The 13241-nt window shown below is 42.0% G+C and overlaps 1 protein-coding gene across 1 annotated transcript; it reads left to right on the plus strand.

Annotated features, from left to right (window-relative positions):
- Positions 1-3144: 3144 nt before the first annotated feature.
- Positions 3145-12745, plus strand: LOC129346413 (keratin, type II cytoskeletal cochleal-like). The gene is made up of 10 exons (XM_055003766.1): positions 3145-3774; positions 5315-5526; positions 7761-7821; positions 9028-9123; positions 9662-9826; positions 9972-10097; positions 10908-11128; positions 11509-11537; positions 12362-12517; positions 12621-12745. Exons 1-10 carry the CDS (start codon positions 3145-3147, stop codon positions 12743-12745), a joined length of 1821 nt encoding a protein of 606 aa, XP_054859741.1.
- Positions 12746-13241: the final 496 nt, after the last annotated feature.

Here is a 13241-nt window from a genome sequence, read left to right on the forward strand (position 1 = left end):
GTTTAATGGAAGGACTGTGTTTGCGTGTATAATGTGTCTGTATGAACAAATGGACTGAAAACTGCATAGTTCTTATTATGTTTTTATTGAATTCACTGTATATATATCAAATTTGAATGCACTGAATATAGCGATATTAATTTGTACACCTTGTAGTGTGATCCTTGGGTTCCAAGGCTTCATTTGGTTTGGTTTTGGGTGGAACACTCCTGCTTTTTTTGGGTTGGATTGTTATCAATGCAGATCCCGCCATTACCTCTGGAATACCTCGAAAACGAAGCTGTTTTTCCATAGCTCTGCTTTCCATTACAACAACTCTATCACTCACTCCCGCTGCCTCTGCTCTTATACTTTCCGTTTTCTCCTCCACCTCTTGCACTTTTTGTTTTGTAGTTTGGAGCTCTGTTCTTATTTCATCAATACTCTTTGCCAATTCTGCAACCTCTGATTTTATTGCCTCTTTAATCTCTTTAACTAAATTCAATTGCGAGTCTTTCACTTGCTTCTGTAATTCCTGGACCATTTCTTGTGTTTTTTGTATAGTCTAATTTGTTTCCTTATTGCCTTCTGTTATTTTTTTGTCTAAACTTTCAATCACTGCCTGCCACTCTTTGTCCTTTTTCCCTGCCATTGGACTTGCCTTGGGACCCCATGAATCGGCTCTCTTTTCTCAGCTCCGTCTTTTCTATTTTCTTTTACTTAATTAGTTAAGTCCAATAATATAAATGGGAAAGAGGAAAAATAATTTAATCTTTTGCAAACCTTCAAAATATTGGGCCTTTTTCCTCAATGGTACTCTCTATGGTTGCCCTCAATTTTTCCCTTGTCCAAAATGGCATACTCTGCGTCTTCTTTAAAATATCAGGTACACTTTCTCTCTACTGAAGCCTTCTGAAGCCTTCTGCCCTTTCCACACTCAAAATGGCTAACTGCCACTTCCTCTTCTGGTCTCTTGTTCTGCTTTGTTTTTCTTCCTCTGTTCCTGCCGTCTTCCTGCCCTTCTAGCCACCGCTCACTTGTATTACAGGCAATTACAGGCAGTTCACTTCTCACGATGTTTCAGCCTCTTCCCAGACTCCCCCTCTCGCGTCGTTATCTCCCAAACCACAGGTATACAAAACAAAAATTATTTTTGCTCTTTAAGTCATTAAAATCACTTTCTTCACTCCCCGCCACTTTCTAATGCCTTTTGCTTTAGGAATTTATCTCTTTATTTTAAAACGTTTCAGTCTTTGAACAGAGATTAAGTCCGTTAGGGGAGATAGTGCTCTTTACTCTCTCTCACTCTCATAGGGTTGTACTCGCTGCCTCTTTGGCTCCCTTCTGGTTAAAATCTGTTTCTGAAGCTTGGGTACGAAGATCCTATGCCAATTAAATGACTCCAAAGGTTGCTGCAGAGATATTAGCCGCCCCTCTGGGAGGGGATCTTCAAAGCAGATGGAGAATCCTTAATTCAGAACCCCCCCTCTGCCAAGATCACACCCTCTTAGGGCTATTGAGCATCCTTGCCCAATTTCTACCTGAAATTGGGGGGCTGTGGGTGATCAAAGCACCCCACTAGCCCAAAAACAGCAACCTGGATGGCTCAGCTCCCTGAGACGCTTCAGATCTCCATGATCCCCAGCCGGTTCCCATTTTTCTTAAGAGCAAGGGGGGAAAGTGAAGAAGAAAAAAAATGCATAATTTCCTCTTTGCCTCTTAGAAGGGGAGGTGAAACTGACAGAACCTTAGGGAGACAAAGAGGAAATTAACAAACCCTCTGAGGAGTGATCTTTCCTGGCTCTGTAGAGAGGGGGAATTAACAAAGCCTTCCAGTCTCTTTTAAAACTCAGCTTCACGGCTAACATTGCGACGCCCTTCACGTGCCTGTCCTCATGTAATTCATCTCTTGTAGCTTAGCTGCTTGTTGCATTCAGCAATAACTAAAGATGAATATATGGAGATCATCTTGGAATAATTTAATAATACCATTAAAAACCAAGGACCACACAGACAGAGTGACCTTCAGATTTAGAGTTTCTGTCTTAGCTTTGCTTCATGTTTTTTCTTCTCTTGGAACCAAGCTGTGTCCAGATAATTTAATAACCACAAAATCTTCCCAGGCTGTGTCCACATAACAGAGTTGCGTAAGCACTGCATAATCTTCCAAGGCTGTGTCTAGATTCACTTAATAACCACATAATTATCTGAAGTTAACTCCAGATAAATTCAATGGCCATATAATTTTCGGAGGCTGCATCCAGATACAGCCTCCATGATCACATAAACATCGGAAGCAGTGTCCAGAATACACTTAATAATCACATGATCCTCCCAGGTTGTGTCCAGAAAACAACAATCATTTGAAGCTGAGCCCAGATCATTATAAGATTATTTAATTATCTGAAGCTAACTCGAGGGACACAATCGCCACATAACCTTTTAAGGCTGTGTCCAGTTACTGCCCCGATGAATGCTTCCTTTAATACATTTCAAATGTTCGGCAGTCATTCCATGGTTAATGCATTGGCAAGAGCTACCATGTTCATCTGAGGCATTCACAAATGTTTCCTGTGCTTTGTTTAGTTGCGTTTACATCATTTTCTGATTGTTTGCTCTGCATACAACACCAGGTTGCAAAGGCTAGCTTGCATATCTTGAATCATGAAGCCTTAAGACGCAAGTCTGCAAAATGTTCTCTTTTGCATGGTAAAGAAAGGGCAGGATGGTGACATGGTGAAAGCCACAGAAGGCAAAATGCAAAGGACCTCTCTGAAATCATTGCACTCAAGCCTAATTGCTGTATGGAAAACAGACTAATTAGTTAATACAACATTATCTTCCTGAGGCTTGCAAGGCAAGCGACTTTTTTCCATTTCAGATTACCTCATCTGCATAAAGTTAGCTTTCTTTAATGTCTTTTTTGATTGCATGTTAAAAAAAAAACATTTACCATTCATTATTTCCAAATAAAGCAATGCCATGGATAGCATGAACTGATTTGATTGTTATCTTTCAGCCAAGCCCAAGACTTCGAGCATATATAAAGGAGAACTTCTTGTGGTCATAGCAAAGGGGTTCCATTCTCTTTCACTCTCTGGGCACCTTTTCCTGCACCTCCCGATTTGCTTCAGCAATCTTGGTTCCATTTCTGGAGACGCTGCCATGAGCCGACAGTTCTACAGTTCCAGATCCTTTAATGGAAGACGGAGTTACTCATCTCCTGGACTTAGGGAAGGCATCACCCTCACAGGAGCAGGCAGAAGTGGTGGCTACACCAGCATAAGCAACTATAATGCCGGGCGCAGCAGAAGGCTTTCTGGCGGAGGAGTCAGTGGATATAGTGGCATTAGCGCAGGCTATAGGGATGTGGGTGGGCCTGTGGATTTGGGGCCGGGAATCAGCAGGCCTGGCAGTTTTAGCAGCGTAAGTGCAGGAGGCTACAGCCGAATTGGAGGATACAGCAACCAAAGCTTTGGTGGCTTTAACAATAATGGCATCAGACGTGCAGGCTTCAGCAGCCGCAGTCTCGGTGGCGGGTATGGCAGGAGCTATAGGATTTCAGGCTTTGGCAGCCAAAGCCTGGGCAGCGGTTTCTATAGCAGAGGAGCTGTTGCCGGTGAGGAGCCCCTCAACCGCTATGGCGTAAGTGGTGGGATCCATGGGGTCCGAGTCAATGCAAGCCTCCTGCGGCCCCTCCACCTAGAGGTTGACCCGGAGATCTCTCGAGTGAAAGAGGAAGAACGAGATCAAATCAAAACCCTCAATGACCAGTTTGCCGGTTTCATCGACAAGGTGAGGTCCTATTCTAATTCTCTCTCTTTTAAAATATGGCCTATCAAAGCACAGCAAGGGAACAAAGATCAACCCTCCTACACTAGTTTTTGCTGCTGGAAAAAAAAAATGATGATAATCTTTAGGACTGCGCATTTGACAATTTTCAGCAACTCTTCACTCGAAGCGTCAGCTTAGCATTAAGGAACAAATACTTTTATGTAAGGTTATTCTTTAATACATTCTGATCTGTTTCTTTCCTATGGTTTCCCTTCAGCGCTGCTGGAGTAACTCAAAAGGTTCTCTAATACGGCATCTTCAAATTGATTGGCTGTGTGGTACAAAGTTTATTCTAAAGACAGTGGTTATTCAATGTCATTTGGAAGGAGTGGGTGCTGGTCAAATGACAACTATTTTCAGAATGAATCAGTTGCTTTTCATCCTCAAAGTAAATCAACCATCATCTCTTAGAGAACCTGGGATGCCCGCTTTTAAGCAAGGCCTCCCATTATATCCATATCTTTTATATAATAAGGCTGTTCCTTTCACAGTGCAAACTTATGGTTGCTATTCTAAGGAAGTTCCATTGAACTCAAAGGGGCTTAGGTCTGCAGCCCAACAGTGCGATCTACACAGGTTACTCTGGTCTAAGCCCACTGATTACACTATCAGTCACAATTGTAATGTTGTTATAGGAAGGTGCATTTCGTTTTCCGAAATTTACTTTTTAAAATCTAGCCCCTGGTTCCTCTTATTCTCTTTCTCTCTTTGAAGAGGGGTTTCCTTTTTCATTTCCCTTTGAAGAGACTAAAGAGTGGTCCACAAAGTGGTCCACACTAGATGGTAGTGCTTTAGTAGGATGAAAGAAAGGTTTGGAAAGACATTGTTTGCCTCTGAAGTTCTTTTTCTGAATATTCACAGTTCCCTTATGGATTACAAGTGTACTGTACTTTAGGACTGTGTCAATGGATTATTTCACTCTTGCTGTGTCTTGCATCTTCATCTCATAACATTGTTTGCCTATTTAAGAACAGTAACGCCCCATCTCCATTGTAGCTGTCACAGGAGATGTACAAAACAGCAGAAGGTTGCTACATTGTGAGCCCTCCAGTCATACTCTGGGATTGTGTGAGCCCTCCAGTCATACTCTGGGATCAATTTCCTATTAAAGCCCACTGTCCATTTTGCTTTTCTTTATGGTCACAGTATCTATATAACAATATTGCTAAAGGCATCCCTTTACATTTAAGTTCTGAGTTCTTCAAATTGTGATTAAATATCTCAGAAACAAGATTCCGCTTGAATTTTCATTATAAGTAATGCCTCATTTGTGTAAAAGAAAGAAATAATTATCTTACAAAACATATGGAACAAAGCAAAACAGTTTTGGAATTTGACCATATCTCTTTATTTTCTAGTTCACTCTTTTCTCTGTTTTGTAAATTCTTCAAATGGTGTGCTGAGAATCCAATTTGATTCAAGAACTTAAGAACTGGATGCAATAGGTGTCTGTTTACAGTTTGCAATGGCCCAATATCACCTGGTATCTGTTCTGTCGCAGGTTAGGCATTTGGAGCAACAGAATAAACTTTTGGAAACTAAGTGGGCCTGCCTCCAGGAAACAGAACCTGACCAAAAGAAGAGTATTGAACCTCTGTTTGAGAACTACGTTGCTACCCTGAATAGGCAGCTGGGAATTTTGCTGAATGAACGGGAACAGTTGCAGTTGGAGCAAGCCAAATTCCAGGATCTGGTTGAAGAATACAAAAGCAGGTAAACGGGGAATAAAGAGAGGGAGCAGCAGCAAATTTCCAAACAGGGCTGAAGGATGCCTTCTGCTCCTTGTTTCCTCTGCCTTGGAAATGATTAACTTCCACCTGCATCCATTGATTTATTTATGTCATTTATAGTCCGCCTTTCTCACTGAGACGCAAGGTGGATTACATAGTGTGAGATTAGTACAATCAGTATCAAGGATAGTTCCGTACAGTGTCAAGGACATTTCAATATAGGATCACGGACATTTCCATAAACAATGCCATAGGGGAAATAAATACAAGTTTACAAAGACATAGAATGAGCAAGGATCCAATATGGAGTTGAAGAATTGTTGAAATAGAACATAATCAGTTCTAGGACTGATATTAGACAACATGAAGCACAGGTAGTAAATCGGAGTATATATTTAAAGCAACAGATAATATATTAGGCAACATAGTGGTCCCTAACTCATTAGTGAAGCATCTGAGACCCCCTCCCTACAATACCTGCAGTTTAGTGTAGTGGTTAAGAGCGCAGGACTCTAATCTGGAGAACCGGGTTTGATTCCTCACTCCTCCACTTGAAGCCAGCTGGGTGACCTTGGGTCAGCCACAGCTTCTAGGAGCTCTCTCAGTCCCACCTACCTCACAGGGTGTTTTGTTGTGGGGATAATAATGACATACTTTGTAAACTGCTCGGAGTGGGTGTTAAGTCATCCTGAAGGGTGGTATATAAATTGAATGTTGTTATTATTATCTGAGTAAAAAACATTTTTGAATAATTCGGTTTTGCATTGCTGCTTGTAGTTAGCTCCTAGACACTCTTTTGTTCATGTAACAAAATGTTAACAATAGAGTCTAGAAAACATGTAGGAGATCTCATGAGGTAGTAGAAGAATGGGCATGCAGAAATGGAACTCAATCTGGACACTTTGCTTATCTTTGGCATTAATGAGTATTAAGTCAGGTAGCCTTAAGGGACACAGAGAGAATGTAGAAGTCATTATGAAATCTGTACAGTGTAAATATATAAATCATTTTGAAAGTTTAACTTTAAGAATGTGGAGGACTTTGGGAATAGCTTTGTCTTTGGGGAGGCAGGTTCAAGGAAAGCAGCATGAGATTTTGCGGGCACAGCTGGGTTTTAGCACAATTGAGGACATTTCAAACCATTTGAACTCGGGTTGAACAGTCTGCTGTTTGACAGTTGCTGAACAAACCTCAAGCCAAACCATTTTGTCATCAAACATCTCTGGCCAAGGGGGATTGACTGGTTCAGCGTCAGTCAGTGAGTTTTGTCGCTGAATTGGACCTCAACCCAGGTCTCTCCTGCCGAAACCCAACACTCTAGTCACCAGTCTGCAATGGCACTTCGGTTCCACACCATTTTTTATTTATTTTATTTTATTTACTGTCTGCCTTTCTCACTGAGGTCCGAGGTGAATTACACAATACAAGTGCAATACAATACAATCAACAGGTAGGACATTCACTGAGCAAATACACAATTCAGACACCTGGAAGACAGCATCTTCTCGCATGAAATCGCGCCCGGAAGACACTGTCATCTGGGAGTTTTGCACAAAATTGTATCTTTCTGGTGTGATTTTGCGCAAGAAGACCCTTTCTTCCAGGTGTTTTGCGTAAAGTTCCGGCGGCAGGTAAGACGTGTGGAAACGGCCATTCAGTGAAACAGATACAATAGGGTACAGTAGCAGAAAATTTGAAAATAAGCAAAAAGTTGAGCATAGAGATGAAATTTTTATGACACAATTCATAACTAATTTACATGGCATGTTAAGCAACATGGAAACACCCTCGTGGCACCTGTCTGCATCAGCATATAATATCCCATAGCATAGCATATAACCCCTGTCCTTACCAAGCATCCCTTTGAGCCCTATAATCTGGGTAGAAAGTCCTCCTGAATAATTCAGTATTGCATAGTTTTGTTTCTACTTAGGCAGTCGTATAGAAGAGAAAAGGAGGGCGTGTCCTGGGAAGGTCTCCAGCATCACAGCTGTGGTTTCATTTAATCCCTCCTCTAACTATGGCTGATTTTACTTCATTCCTCTCTGCCAGAAAATCTGATCTTCGGTATCCTGGCATCTCCTGTAGTGACTTAACCTTTAGAACTGATTTTGCCTTTTCATTTGCTCCTTATGTGGATATGTTTTCCAGCCCTGGTAGATTTTTTTTTTGGCAGAAATGCCAAAATATCTTTCTATTTCTCTTTTTCATTTAAAGGTATGAAGAAGAAATTAATCGACGCTTGGATTCAGAAAACCAATTTGTTGAGCTGAAAAAGGTGAGTCCGGGTGTTGGAGGCTGAGGAAGGGGCACAACAATCGTGCTCTTCTTACGGAATTCAGAGGCATTTGCCGGGCTAGTGAAGGAACCAGAATGCTTGTCTACAGGGGCCTTTGATGAGATCTGATTAAGCAATTCTTACGTAATAGTGACCCATTATACCTGCATTTTGCAGAGGTATCAAGAGAAAAACAATTCCACAAAGAATATGCCAATTGATATCAACGGAGAGAAGAACTGAATTAACAGCAGCATATCAGACAGAATAGCACAAAGGGCATTTAAGATCTTTAGTTCTGGAAGGAAGGGGTTAAGGAACGCACCACTCAGCAGCCACTATGAGCCAAACTACAAGTGACGCCTGACACAGGTTGGACACTTGTCAGCTTCCCTCAAGTTTTGATGGGAAATGTAGGCGTCCTGGTTTTACAGCTTGGCTCTCCATTACAGCTGCAAGACCAGGACGCCTACATTTCCCATCAAAACTTGAGGCAAGCTGACAAGTGTCCAACCTGTGTCAGGTGTCACTTGTAGCTTGGCTCTTATGTGGTTCTTTCCTACTTACCCCTCAGCGTTAAAGAGCTCTAGTTCTGGGAAGAAGGATTAACAGTGCAGTCCTATGCAGAGTTACTCCACTCTAAGCCCATTGACTTCAATACGCTTAGACTGGAGTGATTGCATAGGATTGCACTGTTAGAGTGTATACCACCCAAACAACTGTGATTGTTGTCTTGCCAAGGGGGGCTAATATATTGGGGAGCAGGGAGGAGGGAAGAAGATGAAATCTTTTTGAAAAATGTTGTAGGCCACTTTGAGGATGTTATGCTCAAGAAGCAGGGGATAGTAAAAAACAACAACAACAGAGTAGAATGCAGTGAATGTGTGAACTGCTTCAAATTTGGCAAAATACCTAGACGGAATTACATGTTTGTACATTTCATTGAATATCCATGCGGTATACACATATTGGACAGCTGCAGACCGATTAGGAAAAGGCACTGTCTTTGTCCCTTCGCCCCAATTCTATTTAGGATAAGTAGAATTTTTAATACTGAAAAATATATAGTTGATTTGATGGGCCATCAGAGAGGATTGGAGGAAGCTTCTAGGGATACCCAGAAAACCTTTTTGCACATTCCCTCTGCCTCTCTTTTAAATAACTCCTGTTTGCCAAAAGTCCCAATAAAGATCTCTTCTCTTTCAGGATGTCGATGGCTCCTATTCTTCTAAGGTGGAGCTGGAGGTGAAACTGGAAACTCTTAAACAGGACCTAGATTTCTTCAGATGTTTCTATGAGACAGTAAGGAATTTTTATGCGGGAATTATTCTTTTTTCCTCTTCTGGGAAAAAAAAGCCACCAGGAAGGGGAAAGGCAATAAGGGGGACTTACACTGTATATTTTCTTCTCTACAAGCCAATGTGAAATTATAGAAAAGTCCCTAACTTCTCCCTGAATCGTTACAGCATGCCAGATGACTCCAAGGAAGGGAGGGATCTTGTCTCATATTGTGCTGGCCTTTGGAAAAGACAGAAGCAGTATGAGCTTGCTGTTTCTGCCTTTTCCACAACGCAATACAAAATAAGAAGCCAATCTCTTCGGTCCCTCGAGCTCATCTGGGTAGGAAAGGGGTTATTGGCCACCTCAAATATTGGCAATTAAACCAAGCCAGTTTCCTCTGCAGTTGCCCCTGCAGCACATCAGCTTCCCAAATGTACTTTAAATCACGCATTAGGAGCCAAATTTATATGCTAAAAACAGAAAAGATGCAGCCGTTCAAAATAGCTTCTTCCAAGATGATACTAGGTGAATTGCTGAAAGTCATGTCTTATTTTTGCAGGAACTGGAGATCTTGAATTCCATGACTTATGACACGAGTGTGGTTGTCTCTATGGACAACACTCGAACCTTTGACATAGAGGCTATCATTGAATCTGTGAAGAATCAGTACGAGGAGATCGCACAGCGGAGCAAGGATGAGGTCAACATTCTGTATGCAACCAAGGTAAGCTGTACGCAGCACGACCTGAGGTCCAGAGAAGTGAGTTGTATTGTTTACCACTGAAGAGATGTAATTGATATGTAGTTAAAAACTTGGCTGTAAAATGAATTTAAAAAATTAAAGTATTCCATTTCCTCATAAACCATAGTACCAAGAGCTGCAGGACACCTGGGGACGTCACTGTATCAACGTGACGAGCAGCCGTCAAGAGATCCAAGACCTGACTTCCCTTATTAAGAGACTCAAGGGTGATATGGATAATGCCAAAAAACAGGTAAGACGTGACATTTGTGCAAGAACGTAAGTAACAGGAGTGGAACATATGGGGTATCCGTGCAAGCTGAAACCTTTCATTCTAAAGGCTGGACAAAGTAATATATATTCACAACCGGACAAACATTTCAAAAAACACATGTTGCCATTTTGATTTTCAAATGCAATTCTACCAGGCTTCCTTGGAGGTTTTTAAGCAGAGGCTAGATGGCCATCTGACAGCAATGCTGATGCTCTGAACCTAGGAAGATCATGAGAGGGAGGGCAGGAAGGGTCACATCAGTGCTCAGTTCTCGTGGCCTCTTTTTACATGCCCAGGGTAAGGCTGATCGTAATGTTGGGGTAGGTAGCAAAACTCTATCAAGATCCCTACCCAAACTAGCCTGGAGAAAATTCCTATTTTCTGGGCATGGACTAAGGGTCTCTTTGTGTGTGTGTGTGGGGGGGGGGGTATTTGGGAATTTCCGACATTTTGCAGGAGTTGGACTAGATGACCCTAGAGGTACCATCCAACCCTGTAATTCTACAATTCTATGATTCTAACTTTCAGCATAAGGAGTCAACCTCCAACTTCAGTGGCTCTTCCACGGGGGGAAGTCTTCAAACATTGTTCAGTGGCAGGTTAGTGGTAGAGCCACACCAGTATGCTGTAGAAGACAGCCTTGTCGTGATCCAGCAAGGCAATTCCTATGTCTTTCCATAATGTTCCTGAAGTATACCCCATCCAGATTTTGTACTAGGAAAGCTACGAGGTAAGCACATCCATAAAGATAGAGTTCTCGTGGGCTAACTACTTTTTTTGTCTAACAAGGTCGAGGCACTACAGACATCTATTACTGAAACTGAGGAACGAGGGGAGAGCGCCCTGAAGGACGCTAAAGAAAAATATGCTGAGGTGGAGCATGCTATGCAGTCCGCTAAGGATGAGCTTGCTCGCCTGCTAAGAGATTACCAGGATTTGCTGAATGTCAAGATGGCACTGGATATTGAGATTGCAATGTACACGACACTTCTGGAGGGAGAAGAGAACAGGTGAGGGGAAAGAGGAACAACCCAACATTGTTAATGTGGCTGCTGAAATGTTAATATTCAGTAATCGAGTGGTGCTGAATTAATCAGCTGCATCCATTATCGAGCTAAATTTATAGTTAACTATTAATTTACTCTGGATTATGGCCAAGGCAGACCTGACATTGTTAAATTTGGCAAGTTGATATACTGCGACATGACCTCAAAATGCATTAACATCACTCATTGTTTCCCAAGTAATTTTAGAAAATAAATGAAATCCAAAACTTTGAGTGTTATAAACCAAAATATCACCACATTTTATGTTGTTTTCCATTGCTATAGATTTCTGTATGGTTGGATTTCTGGAACATTAACAAATATCACTTTCCTTTTCTCTACAGGTTAGGCCATTCTACGTCTGTTAACATATGTAAGTAACTTATGCTGCAACTTTATATGTATATATTTGGGAATAAATCTCACTGGACATGCTGGGACTTATTGTTGAATAAATATGCAGGCTACATAAAATCCACATTATATTGTCATGAACACAGACTTATCAAGAGAAATGATACAATTAAGCATGACAGTGTTGTATAGTGGTTAGAGTGTCAGACTAGGATCTGGGAGACCCAAGTTTGAATCCCCACTCTGCCATTGAAACTCACTGGGTGATTTTGTGCCCATCACACACTCTCAGCCTGACCTACCTTACAGGGTTGTTGCAATGATAAAATGGAGGAAGAGGGACCACTGTAAGCAACCTTGGGTTCCTGTTGGGGAGAAAGCTGAAGTATAAATGAAGTAAATAAAGTAATTTTGTTACGTATGCTTAAAGTTAATTTAAATTGAATGTTAAGTAAAATGTGGACAAGTATACCTCTAGGCCTATCTTCTGACAAATGAAATAGCTATGAAATGGTGAACATAAGCATGGATACGATTAATGGAGTTGACTAACTCAGGGCCATTGCTCCAGAGCCACCTTACAACTTCCCGTTCTCCATCCCTTGAGAAGCAATGGGCAGAATAAACATACCTATTTCCCCTTATATCTCAGAAAGGAAAAAAGACTACACGCATATTTTTTTAAAACTCAAGTAATTCAGATAGGGCATATTCCTGAGGAAGCCATCCTCTCAAATGTCCCCCTGTAACTACCAGTCTACATGCTCAATGCTGAATTTCCCTCTTTGGGGCCTCAGACGCTTAAGTCTGAATAACAAAATATTTGTATTTCTTCTCTTACAGCTGTAACTGGCAGATATGATGGCAGAATTCGCGGAGATGGGTTTGGAGCGAGAGGAGATTCCAGAAATGGCAGCTTTCGCCACAGAGCTGGATTCAGTTCTAGGAGTGGAGGACACCTTTCGAGAAGCTCCACTGTTTCTGGTTTTGGGCACTCTGGTGAGGGTAGTTTCAGGCACAGGGGATTTACTTCCAGAAGTGGGGGTCATGCTTCAAACAGGGCACGCATTTCCTCTGCAGGTGATTCTCCAACCACCTCTAGGGAAATTTGCCGTACCTCTTCACGCGAAGCCTATGCCACTGACCCTACCAGAAGTGCCCCGGGTGCCGGTAGATCTACTGACTCCAGAGTCACCATCAGCAGAGATGGGAGTAGATGCCGGGTAGCGCATGAAGGGCGCTGCTCCATCATCAGATAAACTTCAGGCCCAGAGTGTTGTTTGGGGAGGGGGGCGTGTACTTCTGCTGGCTGATGAAAAGCAACTATCCATTATGCATCAGTACGATTGGTTAGGAAACCCATAAATGAGCGCTCTGCACATTCATTTCCTTTCAGGCTTTAGCATCTTTGCACATCTGCAGATACATTGATCTAGAACACCCTGACTGAATCTTCATTCCCCCTCTCCAATGCATTATGATTATGGGTGCAGGGAAGCCATGAGATAGGTTCTCCACCATGCCCAGCCATAACTTACAAGTTTTTAACATCCCATCATGAATATCCATAACTCTGCACCATGTCAGTGGACACAACGGGGACATGCACACGGGCATGCACACGGCAAACTTAGTGATGTTTTACCACATGATAAGAGCTTGAAAATGTTATGGTAGCACCCCTCCTCACACCGTGACCAGAATATACAGGCAAATTCTAAGC

Source organism: Eublepharis macularius, chromosome 19 (assembly GCF_028583425.1).
Source record: "Eublepharis macularius isolate TG4126 chromosome 19, MPM_Emac_v1.0, whole genome shotgun sequence".
NCBI lineage: Eukaryota > Metazoa > Chordata > Lepidosauria > Squamata > Eublepharidae > Eublepharis > Eublepharis macularius.